The following is a 13,563-nucleotide window of genomic DNA, read 5'->3' as shown; positions in this document are numbered from 1 at the left end:
AATTCAACAAGAGGAAGAGTGATATTACTTCCCAGGCTGAAGGAGAGAAGGCCTCGCTCTCTTTGTGTTGTTCTGAGAGAAGACTGTGGATTAGCTAAACAACACTGCCCCTTGCTGGTCATTTTAAGGCTCAGTACTTCAGAATAAAAAGGAAAAAAATGCAGAATGCAAATCACAAATGCTAAAAGGCTATTTATTTTAGCGGTTTCATTATTTTCTTGTTGATGCTTAAGAATCAATTACTAACAGTTTTGAATTTATAAATGGTCTTATACAGTCGTCTACCTTACATTTCTTCACTGTAGGCGGTTTATACTATCAAAAAGCCTTTTTAAGATCATTTTTGTCTATTTTAAATTGAGAAGTTTTTCCAATTTGAATTAATACTTTGAAATCAATTAAATAGACCCCCATTATGAGTTTTCTATGGAAGAAATGTATGGATAAACATCCATACATTTTATTTGACTAAATTTTCCTATTATAAAGAGTCTTATCAGTTGTTTTCTTGAGATCTCGGCTTATTCATCTCGTTATCACTGGATAGCAACACTGTTTTTTTTCCAGTAATAAAGAGTTCATGTCTCCAGATTTAAAAAAAAAATGAGTGAAATGACCTCGTGCATGCATGTTTGCTTGAGGGCTTCATACTTATCTATGATTTTGAATTCAGTCTTTTATGACTTCTTTTGTGCATTTTTTCTTTTTGGCTGCAAAATGTACACGTTATTTTTGCTCCTCACCACTGCACTATTGTTTGATGTAGTCTTGTATGTTGCACATCAGCTAATTTTTTCTCTGCTATATCTAATGTTTTTTCATTGAGAGCACGGTTTACCAGAGTAAGACTCCTTGTATGTGTGACCACACATAGACAATAAAGATTATGGAGGTTTGTCTATCCAGTTAATGTTTGAAAAATTGAATACAGAGACCTGCGTGTAAGTTTTAGAAGCAGTTTTGAAGACAATCTTTATCTACTTTTCCTCTCTGTATGCTTTGCAAAATTCAAAAGCCTTTTTTTTCCATTTTCACAGTGTATGCATCAAAACAGGAACCTCTTGAATTATTTTGTTTCATATTAGCAGTTGTACGTGTCAGTTTTGTTTTCTCGTTTCTCTACCACACACTTTTTTCCCCCCTACCTCTGAGAGTGTGTGAATGTGTATCAGTGTGGCACTCTGACAGTCGCGGCCGGGAGGAGGAACAGTGGTGTGCTCGCTGCAGATGGCAGCACACATTTTTTCATTCCTTAAACAGACACAAAAAGCAGCTGAGGGACCAGGGCCTGTCTGTAGAATGTGCTGGGGAAGAGTAGGTACTTGGCACAAGTAGCAGAAACAATTAGCGTCACATAAGCAGAGGCCTGAAGCAGCTGGAGAGAAAGAAAGAAAGAAAGAAAGAGAGAGAGGGAGGGAGGGAGGGATGGTGGAGAAACACGGCATCTCATTTTCAGCGAGAGGACCTCAGCAGAACTGTGTGCACACACTCTGAGACGTCCCCTCGCGTTCATCGTCACAACTCAAACATTCTTTTTAGAGACAGTTCATGTCACGGCTCATTTCGATGATGTGTTCTTGTCGGCGGAGTGTTTTTGTTTGTATCCGTGCATTCTTAATTAGGGAATAGACAGAGGAAGCTGTGTGTCCTTGGAGAGACCTCACATCCCACTCACATCCCCAAAATTCCTTTTTGAACATTCCTGGCTAGCCCCCCCCCCACCCCCCCCCACCCTCCGTTGCTGGTCTGAAGTTGCAAGATGAGAAGATCTAAAGTGTGGCTCATGAAAACACTCTGCACGCCTTGCTCTGCAAAATGTAGCTTATTAAACTCTGACTACTTTACAAATAAGCTCAAAGAAAATGTTAAATGTGAAGAATACATACAATAAAGTTTGAATGCAACTTTTGTAGCCCAGCAAAAGCAGGAACACTCAAAGTCAGCTAGCTACATCAGTTACAAAATATATAAAGGCTATTTTAAGTCAGTTAAATATAATGTGCTACTTGTCATAACATATTCTCTCTGTAAAACTACTTGACCTTACCTCGGCTTGTGGGAGTCCTCAGGGTTTAATGGGACTGTTTAAACTGTTAGCCCACTGTTAGCACTGCTGCTGGTCCAAATGACATCGGCTGCCACTGCTAGCTAAAAGAAAAGGCCTACCTCTCCTAAATTTGAAAATCTTGACAATTACCCTGTTTTTTTGTTAGATGGGTTAAAGGAAGTGGGAAATCCAGGCTCTACATTGCATTTACTGCCTGAAAACCAACCCTGGATTTAACATCTGACCAGAATAAATGTTTTTTGCAGATTTCTACGGTAGCCCGAAGAGGACATTCATCGATACATTTTATTTTATTCAATCTTTTCTGGGATAACGAGTAACGGTTGTTTTTTCAGGATCTCAACTTATGAATCTGGTTATATCTTGAGTTAAAAATGTTTCCAATAAACATCTGAAATTATTTGTAACCAGGGGAAAACTAGCTTTTGTTATACCAAGATAACAAGATAAATAAGTCGGGATCTTGAGAAATCCACCAAAATGTACTCGATATCATTGGAAAACATAGTAAAAGAAAATGTGTGGACGCTTATCTTCTCGGGGAATCTGTCTCAATGAGATTTTTGTACACTCACAATCAATGAAGAGGACTCACATGACTTCTTATCACTCTTTTTTTTTGTCTATGCTTTGCTAAGGAATGTCACAGTCCCATGACCTTACAGAGTAAACAAGATTACAAATGGAAATGTTGGACATAAAACACTGTTAATCCACTGTAGCCATGAAACACTTCAGAGGACTACTGTAATTCTGTCTGGACGCCAAACACAGCTGAAATGTTTCTTCATGAACTTTGCACTCTGCAGCCAAACTGTCTGACCAGTGTAAATACAGCACCCAGAGATGTGGAGCTCTTTTTAAAAGATTTCCAATCTGTTTTAATGACAATGAACTGTGCATGGTGCTTAATCACCTAGAAAAAAAAATTCTCTGAGTGCCATTAAAGGTGTTTTACCTCTAATTAAGAAATCTGCTTCCTTTGAAAAAGTAAAATCTCACACATTGCAGTGTTTGCAGTCATGTAAAGTGCTAAACTGGATTGCACACTAAAGGTTAATTACATTCCCATAATGTATTTTATTTATAATTCAGACATTTTAGTCTAGTTTTTAAAAACTGATCTTAGTATTTTTGATGTCTTGTTTTTATGTGACTAAAAGGTATTTCTTAGTTTTTTTGTGTGGTGTCTTGACTGTGATTGCAGTTGCTGTTGTGACGGTGTAATTTCATGCAAAGGATTAATAAAGTACTCATCTATCTATCTATCTATCTTTATCTAAAAGGGTGTGCATTTAGGAACACAATGTGAACAACAATAACAACAACAACAACAAAAACAGTTTAAAGTGCTTGACTGGACGGCAGATTTTCAGTCATTAGCTTACCCTTTAAAACCCCTCCTACCTTTGCAGTTTACTTAGAAAATCAATATGTTGAGCCTCCCACTCAATGGTGAAACTAATCAAACAGTACAAAAGGCACTGACAGCGGAAAGTCAGAGATTTTCTTTTTCTTTGCAGTTCAACCTTCTTTGAGCTCAGACTAAAGAACATAATGGAGACAGATATTAAAATGCTCTTCTGCGTTGCACTTGCAGTTGTTCTGACTGGTATGTTGCGGTGGTTTAGGGCACAATCAGACAGGTGACCTACATCACTTGGATTGCTGTTAATGGAAGCTGGCTTTTCTGTGTCTTGTCTTTCAGGTGTGGGACAGTCTGCAGTTGTTGGGAAGAGCCACAGCAAAGGGAAGGACGATCCTGTGCTGCAGTATGTTGTTAACAACTCTCTGAGGGAGCACCCAGTGCTCACCAAACTCAGACTGGTAAGAGAAACAGGGTATCCCAGCTAACCCTACTTTACAACACGGAAATGCACTTTTTTCTCAAGTCCTGCACTGAAGTATGATTTGGATGATCTTATTTTGATTGTTTTAATGTTCTTCTTCCGTTTACTTTTATTACATTTAAGAAGCAAATAAAGTACTTTTTACGACCTGCAAGAATCTAACAAACTGGAGTTACTAAAATATATGATCATCTTAATTTATTTTCCTCTGAAATCAAGTTTCCTCTTTCACCAGCATCTGTTGTCCGTTTCTCAATTTACTGATACTGCATTGAATCAAGGTGTTCATGCTTTTGTGTTTTTTCTTAACTCTTTCCCCGCCATTGACGAGATTTTGAATGAATGGCGGATATTTAAAAAAGTTAATTAAAGTGTTATATTTTTGCTTGTACTTAAGTGAAGTTTCAAGAACTTCCTCCACCACTGGCTGCAGGATATCTGACCAGGTTTTGGAATAAGATCCAGAGCCATTTTAAATTTATATTTTAAAATGTATTTCCTTTTAAAATGACTCTAAATTCTTTTGATCAGCTATAGCTTAGCATGGGTAGGAACATGTGGCCATTCATTAGCATGCTGTAGCCATCAGCTGGTTATTTAGGTCAGAAGATGGCTGCTTGGTCATCTGGTGCTGCAGGCTAAAAACTAAAGATGATTGTGGCTTTGAAGTCGTTGCTGCTAAACTTTTGGAAACTTTTAATACTTTAGAAAGTTGCAGAGGACATTGGTTTGTGTTTTGAGTCACATTTTTTGATGACGTCATCATGTCTGTCTGTACATATCAAATTCACCTATAAAGGCCAACACTGTATTTAATTTCAGGATCTGAGCAGTATGACATATGACCACTAGAGGGCAGCACAGTGCCAGAGTCAAGACACAGTCAAGGAATGTCAGGAAAAGTTTCTTATCCTCAAAGTCAGACCTTATAATTAAAATTATACATATTTTATTATTCCAGAGAACCCTTCAGGACCCGTGGAACAGCATGATGGTTGCCAGTGAACAAGCCCAGCTCATGGCAAATCTCATTAAACTGATAAATGGGACTAGAGCCATTGAAATCGGTGAGTTCATGTGAGAACAAACAGGAGGCTTTGGTAGCATAAATGTCTATAATAGTGACAATTTTCTAAAGACACAAAATAGCTCATTGGGGAATAAAATGACTGCTGATGACTTACTTATAGTACATGAATAATCAACGTCTGATTACTAAAATATTGTACTATGAAGAAAATGATTATTTCTGAAAAATCATTAACTTTGGGAGTGACTGTTAAGTTTTCACTCATTTTTTTGTCTGAATTTAACTGATCAATCTGAGCTTCTGGGCTTTTAATCCTTGAATTGTATTATACTGATACATCTGAAAATAGAAAAATTGCACAGCACCTTTTGAAAATGCAAAACATGAATTTGCTTATCAGATATGTTGGATAACGCAGACCACATTCATTCCTAAAATATTTTTCAGTACTCTAAACTAAGTGGTAATCAAATTTCAGTCATATCGCTTAGTTGTTTATTTTTAGACATGTGTGTTGGGCTGTTTTTGATGCTTTTTTTTTCTTACCATCTTGAAAGGACACAGAAGTAGCCTTCATTCTGACTTTTTGAAAATAATTTTTTTTTTATTCTGCAGGGATGTACACAGGGTACAACACACTGAGCATGGCTTTGGCCATGCCAGAGGATGGACATGTGGTGGCTTGTGAAATAATGGAAACTTATATAAACATTGCCAAACCGTTTTTTAAAGAGGTGAGGACATTTCTATCTAACTTCCATGAGTCACATTCTCTACATGATAAATGGAGATTCTTTAAAAAATAGAGATTTGTTCATGAAACCTCTGATCCTAACACTGTAATTGTTGGTTGCATTCTAAAGAAACAGCTCTTGTGTAACACCTGAATGTGGCATTTTGCACCCTAAGTAAGATCGATTGTTGCCTCGGTGAGAGTAAAAAAGTGCAGCAGACAGCAAACTGTACACCTACCTTCTGTCAGTATACGTCTTCACTAAATTCTGCCGGCTGGAGAGTAAAAAAAGGTGTCCGCTCAGGGGACTGTGTCATGTACAGTTGCAAAGTCAAGAAGTTAAATCAATCTCTGTTCGAGCTCTTTCTTTAAAAAGCTATTAAAGAAAATAAAAAACACTTATAGTTTGAGTATTTTGACTCACAAAATGAAATCGTTTTTTTCTAGGCCGAAGCAGAAAACAAGATAGATGTAAAGCAACAACCGGCCTTAAAAACTTTGAGTAAGTTATTATACTGATCTAAGTAAATATTTCTGTTAAAGAAAATTGCATTTTTAATTCTAACCTCTCTCTCATCAGTCGATCTTTTAGCAGCTGGGGAAGCAGGGACGTATGACTTTGTGTTCATCGATGCTGACAAAATCAACTATGACAGATACTATGAGAAGTCCCTTGAGCTCATAAGAGAACGGGGCGTCATTGCGATTGATAATGTAAGTGCATCTTACAAAAGCAGGTGGAGTATCCGTCAGAGGAAAGATAATGTCCTATTGAGAGGTGTAAAGTATATTTGAATGAAGCGGCTCTGTTGTTACTGGTTTTGTAGGTGCTGTGGAGCGGCCACGTCGTGAATCCTGCTCATGATGACATCACCTCGCAGGCCTTGGACGCTCTTAATAAGAAGCTGCACAAAGACCAAAGGATTGATCTGAGCATGCTCACTGTGGGAGATGGGCTGACCATTGCCATTAAACGCTAAATCACTGTCCTAAAAAGGCTGGATAGAGTATCATCACTATCTCTGTAGAGCTGCAGCAATCATCCAGTGAATGTTTCTTTCTAACAGCAGAATAAACATGTCACCTTCATCTTTGTCTTCAGTCTTTACCTGGACAACATAGAAGAAAACAATATATAGTTTCAACAGTCAAGATGACAATCAGAACATATCACAGCGCTTTAACTCAGGATCAGATACACTTTTAAAAATGGGGCTTTGCCTTTCTTTGTGACAGAACATGAAACACTTCATTTTGTTTACAAGCTAATATGATCATCTACTTATAGCCTCAACAGCCAAAACATCAAAACAACAAAATAATAGTAACATATTTTAAAGAGGCAACAATTACATTCTTTGTATTGAGATGAAAACACCTGACTCTGTTTGTTTGATATGTGTCATCTACATTTTAGTGATCTAGTGTTTATTTTTATATACAGTAAGCTCTTTAAGTGCTTGGATGTTGAGATATGTTTCTATTATTTAGACTACCTACAGCACCGTGATAGATTTGAAATGAAACTGTTGGTATATGTGCTTATTTTTAGTGCTTATTTTTTTGTTTTAACTTTATGTTAGTGACAGTAATAAAAGGGAAAACTTGTGCACAATCTATTTCTCTCTTCTTCTTTTTTTACATACACCACAGACTTTCGATTACTTAAAGAGTTTGGGGAAAATGATAAGAAAATATTTTTACATTGTATTTTTCTTGTTTGTATTCCACCAGGCTGTGTTTTTATTTGTTGTGTTCTTACCCTCTGCTGTAAATCTCAATTTCTCTTCCAGGGACAATAAAGTTCTGAACTGAACACTGCTCATCTGATTTAGAAGCAAACACTTTTAAGTTATATTGAAAATATGAACTCAAAATGAATCCTAACTCTTAAACTTTATTGATCCCGTGGGGGAAATTTGTGCATTACAGCAGCTCCAGAAAACAGGGGACGGGAATATACTTACAAAAAATAAAAACAGAAGTTAAGAAACAGATCAAACATATTTACATCATTTAAATAAAAAAAACAATACAATAATGTAAAAAAATACAATAATGTAAGAAAATACAATAATGTAAGAAAATACAATAATGTAAATGTAAAGTTACACAATACAATGCAATAATGTAAAAAATTACACAGTAACTTGTTAACTTGTTACCTGAAGCCACCAGGACGCCCTTTCTTACATAAAAGAAATGAAAGAAATGAAAAAAATGGCTTTTATCCTATACACACAGGTCTGCGATGATTCAGTATTTCAGTCTAAACATTTGAAGAACACATGGAACCTCCTAATGTAAGATTTGAATTTTGATGTTTTCTAACATGTTTCAGTGAAATGTCAGCAGGAAGAACTAAAAACATGATTATATTTTTTAAAATGTCATGAGAAAAACCTTTATTCTTACCTTGACAACTGGATATAATTATTGTATTGAAATAACCAGGTTAGATGAGGGGATTCATTTAAAACATGAAACCTTTATAGTGGAAAAAAAGGGAAATCACAGTTTATCACTTCTAGTACTACAAATATTATGATTTTTATTCTATTACTCTGCTTTTATTGTGTTTGCTTTCATATTCAGTTGTGAAGCACTTGGTTACCTGTCTTGAAATGTGCTTTACAAATTAAGTATTATTACCATATTTTACAAGGTTGAGCCATCTTAGAGCAGTGTTTCTCAGCTGGTGGGTTGAGACCCAAAAGTGGGTCATGGAGCTGTGGGTCACGAATGTGTGCCTCGAAAAAAATGTGTGTCAAAAAGTCTGTGAAGAGCTTTTTTTTTAACAGGTTAGCTTTGTTTTCTTGTTTTTTAGTTCTGCCAATTGTTTTGTACCGTCTGAGGCCAAAATGGTGAATTTTTTCATTAAATAAATCTGATTGGATGACAAATATCAGAAATTTGGGTCCGGATAGATCCTGAGGGTAGACCCGTTCGGAATCACTGTCTTAGAAAAGAGGCCAAATATCTTTGAGGAGCATCCACAGCTAAACATCTGGAGTGAGGAATACCAGCAAGGAAAAGTAGAGACGGAGACAGCAGCAACCAAGACAGACTACCCATCATGCTTTGCGGTCAACACTACAGATGCTACAGAGGAAACACCTAAAGGCTAAGCACAGAACTGACTCCATGCTCTTCAATTTAAAGTGCACCACTGAAAACAAACAAGTAGGTGAGGGTGAGAAAAAAAAGGTGAGGGCAAATCTCCCTTACTCGTCTGAAAGAAAATGCTTTATACGACGTCACCTGCAACGTGCAGCAAAGCAGGTTGATTGTAAAAACAGTGTTAAAACGCTCTTACAAACATATGATCGCTACACAGTGCTATTGTGAATAAAACTCGGTCCAAGTCGGAGAGGTTTGGCGGTTTTTGGTCTGGCACACGCCGTTAGTGAAGCCACGTGACTGCTCTCTGCGACAGAATGTAGTGTAAGCTCTCGTGAAAGCACCAGCTGATGCTACACCTTTTCAGCACCGCGGACAGCTCCGTTCTGCAGACCAAGCAGATGGCGGCGCTTATAAAAAGCCCGCATGAAGCGACTCTGCACCGGAGATCCAGCGCGTCAGTACGAGCTACAACATGGATAACAGATTCAGCTTTCCCAACAGAATGCATAAAGATGAGTATTTGCAATACGCATCGGCACGCCCGGCATTAGATACCAGTGTCACCTCCACGAGCATGAGTCTGAGGTTTAAAGAGAAGGATTTGATGCATGGCTTGAACGATCGTCTCGCAGGATTCATTGAAAAGGTGCACCAGCTGGAGCACCAGAATCATCAGCTGGAGAGGGAGATCGAGGAGATCAGGGGGAAAATAAAACCTGCATCCTGTCTGGAGGAGGAGTACGGACCAGAGGTCAGGAACCTGAGACAGCTGGTTAAGGATATAACCCATCAGAAGCATCAAATTGAAATTGAGCATCAGAATTTAGACGAGGAAGTGTCTATGTTGAAAAGGCAACATGAACAGGAGCAGCGTGGCAGATCAGAGGCCGAGAGAAGTATTGTGCTCCTCAAAAAGGACATCAATGACGCGTATCAGGCGAAGCTGCACCTGGACAAGAAGGCGCAGGCTCTCGTGGACGAAATCCACTTCCTGAAGAGCAACCATGAGACCGAGGTGTCAGCGATGAATGATCAAATCCAGAGCGCGCAGGTGAGCGTCAAAGCGCATGGATTTGGCGACCCTGGCGTCACTGCAGCACTTAGGGACATCAGGGCACAGCTGGAAGGTCATTCCGTGTCCGACCTCCAGCAGGTAGGAGAAGCTTTCAGATCTCAGTTTGCTAAACTAACAGAGGAAGCCGAGAGCAAGAGGGAGGCGTTAAAGGTGACCCAGAAGGAGATCCAGGAGTATAGGAAGCGCCTGCAGGCCAAGCACATCGAGCTGGACTGCGCTAAAGGAACCAGGGAGGCGCTGGAGAAGCAGCTGCATGACGTGGAGGATCGCCACAAGGAAGAGATGATTCATTACCAGGTGAGACTTTGTCCTAATGAAGTCACGTTCAGTGTTCAGGTGGTAATCATAACACATGTTTCCTCTTCTCTCTGGCTCCAGAACACAATCAAGGAACTTGAAAATGAGCTCATAAACTGCAAGTTTGACATGTCTGGTTATCTGCGGGAATACCAAGAGCTGTTAAATGTGAAGATGGCTTTGGATGTGGAGATTCTTTCGTACAGGTACGTTTTGCTGAATCCAGGTATGATTAAGACATTAAAAAAAAAAACTTTAGTTGTGATGTTATCTTTGAATTAAGGGCAATAACGCCACTGCAATAAATAACACTACAAATAATACGATTTATTTATTTGATCTAAGTGTAGAAATGAAAAGAAAAGAGAGTAAGGTTTAAAGAATTATCTCAGTGTTTGTACAGCCAACTCTTTTACACTTTTTGTTTACAAGGTTTTATGTTTGAATATTTGGCAGAATGTTTTTATCTGAATCAAATGCATTACTTTTTTTTAAGAACCAAGACACAACAGAGGAGATTCAGTGTACAGGATGAATTACACATATGGAAACCAAAAACATATTACACCAAATAATCATGAAACACAGAGAATTAAAGTCTTGGTACTTGCTTTGGGGCCTTTGTTTGACAAGAAAGATTGCAAAGAGACAGGAACTGTTTGTGAGTTTTTGTGTGCAAGTGTTTTTGTTTTTTTTTATGGGGGGGGGGGGCAAGAGTATGGATGACATTCACCAAATAATGTCTGGATAGGGTTTCAAACCCGCAACCAGTGCGATAGGGACTGTTAACGATGTACATGCCTGCTCAACCAACTGAGCGATACTGACTCCCCTCATATCCCTCTTCTTAAAAACGACTGAGAATAACGTTCAATATTCTTCCGCCTCCTTCAGGATAACAATAAAACAGGGTTAGTAAAAAAAAAAGTCTGAGTCTACATCATCCTTGCCTCTGATTGGTTAGTTAAGTAACACGTAGAGCTGATGCATCCAGAACAGTAAACAGCTGTTTAAGAAAGTTGTCTGTGACCATCCTGCTTGATTCTTAACAAAAGCTATCCATCACCAAATATCAAAGACTCCAGTTACAAGATAAAATAATTTCTTGCCAAAAAGGAGTTGCACTTTGGGAAATGGATTTTTTCCCCCATATATTAACATTAATGTCCTTGCATTGGCTGCAAAGTGAAGGAAATAAATGATTTGAAACAGACAAAGCACTATAACATCTTTAATAAATTCTGTTTTATTACAGTAGTGGCTATTGCAGGTGAAATCTCTGTCTCCTACTTTGCAGGAAACTACTCTGCGGCGAGGAGGCTCGCCTGTCCTCGATATCCGACTCCCACATCTCTCTGCCCTACATCTACCACCAGTCCCCCATTTACACCCTGCCCTGCCTCAGCAGACCGGGAGGAACGTACAGACGAGCTGAGCCCCATTACAAGTTTGTAGAGGAGATCATAACGGAGACCACCAGGGAAATAGAAATGTCTGAATTTGAGGAGACGGGGTCAGAGGAGACAGAGGGGGGAAGGGATGAGCAGGAGCATGTCAAAAGGGATAGAGGGAGCAGTGAGGAGGAAGAGGGTGGTAATAAAGACGGTGGAGAGGAAGATGGTGAGCAGGTGCCTGATAGTGAGCAGGCTCAAGAAGGAGATTTAGTCAATGGAGGTGATGAGGAGGGTCCTGTGGAGGTGGACGATAGTGGGAAAAGGAAAACTAAAGAAGAGATGGAGGAGACAGTAGTAACAGTAACAGATAATAAGGTGGACTGTAGCATAGAAAATATTTCAGTAGGCAATGATGTATCAAGTGAGAGGATGGATGAGGAAGAAAATGAGCATCAAAAAGTAGTTGAAATCCCAAAAGAGGAAAAAGACGCTGCAGTTCACAAAGATCTCCCTTCTCCACCGGAGGATTTAAAGTCGGAGGTCGTGGCAGGAGAGAAAAAATCTGATGACGGTAAAAAGGTTGACGCTGAGAGAGAGCAGGTGACGAAACCTGTGGATGAAAACTCGGCCGAAGTGTCTCCAGAATCAGACACAACTCAAGAGCTAAGCAACGTCGCTCAAGTGAAGGGCAATGGCCCCACTTCAGCTTCAGAAACAGCTGAGAAAACCACCAAGAGCACTGTGCATGAAGAAACCCAGGATACTTCAAAACAGTCTCCAGCATCTGCAAGTACTACCAACAAAATTGATGAAAAGAAAAACAGTCAAACAGAGTTTAAGGAAAGCACTCAATCCAAAGCTGCAGAAGTTGACGATGGCGTAGCAAAAAGCATTCAAGGTGCCAGCGATAGGAGCAATAAAGGTCAAGTCAAAGAATCAGATGTGAACAGTCTTCCTGACGAGGAGGATAAGAAACCAGACAGTGCAGTTCAAAGTGTTTTACCAAAGGAGAAATCAAATGAAGATATGAAAGAGTTAGATCAGGGCGCAGCAGAACGCAGCCAGAATGAGACATCAAAGCAGACTGAAGTTTCAGAGAAAAGGGACGAGCCTCAAGGTAAACCTGAGAAGATGGAGAGTAGTAAAACAGTCACATAAGAGGGTAAACAAAGGCTACGTAGAGAGGGGTGAGCTGAGATAGAGGATGCGAAATGGCACGAGGGACAGTGAAGCTGCACTAAGTGAATGGCTTATCTTAGGAAAGAGCAAATTCAACACATGAGCAATAAGAAGAGAGTTCTCTAAAGGACGACTTGTGTTAAAAGAGAGCATGAATCTAAAAATGTTTGCAGCAGTTTTGCCTTTGAACTTCAACACGACTTGTGATGTACAAAGAACCTGTGACTCCCCTTCTACAGAATGTAGACATGAATGTAAAGAGTCAAAGTGTCATTTGATTGTTTGCTATGCTACCGTATGAGAAATAAATGCAATACCTAAAAAAAGTGCTGTGCATATTTGTCTCTATTACAAAATGATCACCACTTACTGCATTTGCTGCAATGCCACTTTCACTTGTGGGGAAATAACCTTGATGAATCAGATATTAAGACCTGCTAAGAGTTGCTGTTTCATACTGTAGAAAAACAATAGCCCCTTGTATTGTATGGTCTGATTAGATGCATATTATGAAAGGAGGATTGTAGATAATCACCTTACCTTGAAACTTGTCAGCCAGTTGTTTTATATCCCGTTATCAGAATCCCTTTTAAAGACCTTTTGATCTCCTTACTCCCCAAGAAGGTTTTACTCAAGTGGTTCATTTCTATTTATTGTGAGCTTGTTTTTTTTGTCCAGTGTCGTCTCCCTGAACTATTTTTGTGATCCATTTCTGCTGCTTTTACAAGACAGCGTCCCAGTGGAGCTCCACTTAACATAAACTTTATGGCTTTCGTTTTCTTTTAATCTTTGCTTTTAGGGGGTTTAAGCCTTC

At 39.0% G+C, this 13,563-nt stretch overlaps 2 protein-coding genes across 2 annotated transcripts; both read left to right on the top strand.

The window, feature by feature from the left end:
* Positions 1-3,538: 3,538 nt before the first annotated feature.
* Positions 3,539-6,770, top strand: comtd1 (catechol-O-methyltransferase domain containing 1). Its single transcript, XM_020630967.3, has 7 exons — positions 3,539-3,680; positions 3,777-3,895; positions 4,880-4,985; positions 5,564-5,682; positions 6,129-6,183; positions 6,262-6,395; positions 6,509-6,770. Exons 1-7 carry the CDS (start codon positions 3,626-3,628, stop codon positions 6,659-6,661), a joined length of 741 nt encoding a protein of 246 aa, XP_020486623.2. The 5' UTR covers positions 3,539-3,625; the 3' UTR covers positions 6,662-6,770.
* A 1,895-nt stretch (positions 6,771-8,665) lies between these two features.
* LOC109981902 (neurofilament light polypeptide) lies at positions 8,666-13,089 on the top strand. The gene is made up of 3 exons (XM_020630889.3): positions 8,666-10,176; positions 10,258-10,382; positions 11,474-13,089. Exons 1-3 carry the CDS (start codon positions 9,277-9,279, stop codon positions 12,726-12,728), a joined length of 2,280 nt encoding a protein of 759 aa, XP_020486545.3. The 5' UTR covers positions 8,666-9,276; the 3' UTR covers positions 12,729-13,089.
* Positions 13,090-13,563: the final 474 nt, after the last annotated feature.

This window comes from Labrus bergylta, chromosome 10 (assembly GCF_963930695.1).
Source record: "Labrus bergylta chromosome 10, fLabBer1.1, whole genome shotgun sequence".
Classification (NCBI taxonomy): Eukaryota; Metazoa; Chordata; class Actinopteri; order Labriformes; family Labridae; genus Labrus; species Labrus bergylta.
This window is presented reverse-complemented; position numbering and strand designations above follow the sequence as displayed.

What these genes read in the sequence shown, in the direction of transcription:
- comtd1 (XM_020630967.3), top strand. Translation starts at nt 3,626, where the DNA reads ATGGAGACAGATATTAAAATGCTCTTCTGCGTTGCACTTGCAGTTGTT. An exon ending in GACTAGAGCCATTGAAATCG is followed by an intron (nt 4,986 to 5,563) that starts GTGAGTTCATGT and finishes TTTATTCTGCAG; the next exon opens with GGATGTACACAGGGTACAAC. An exon ending in ACCGGCCTTAAAAACTTTGA is followed by an intron (nt 6,184 to 6,261) that starts GTAAGTTATTAT and finishes CTCTCTCATCAG; the next exon opens with TCGATCTTTTAGCAGCTGGG.
- LOC109981902 (XM_020630889.3), top strand. Translation starts at nt 9,277, where the DNA reads ATGGATAACAGATTCAGCTTTCCCAACAGAATGCATAAAGATGAGTAT. An exon ending in AAGAGATGATTCATTACCAG is followed by an intron (nt 10,177 to 10,257) that starts GTGAGACTTTGT and finishes CTCTGGCTCCAG; the next exon opens with AACACAATCAAGGAACTTGA. An exon ending in GTGGAGATTCTTTCGTACAG is followed by an intron (nt 10,383 to 11,473) that starts GTACGTTTTGCT and finishes CCTACTTTGCAG; the next exon opens with GAAACTACTCTGCGGCGAGG.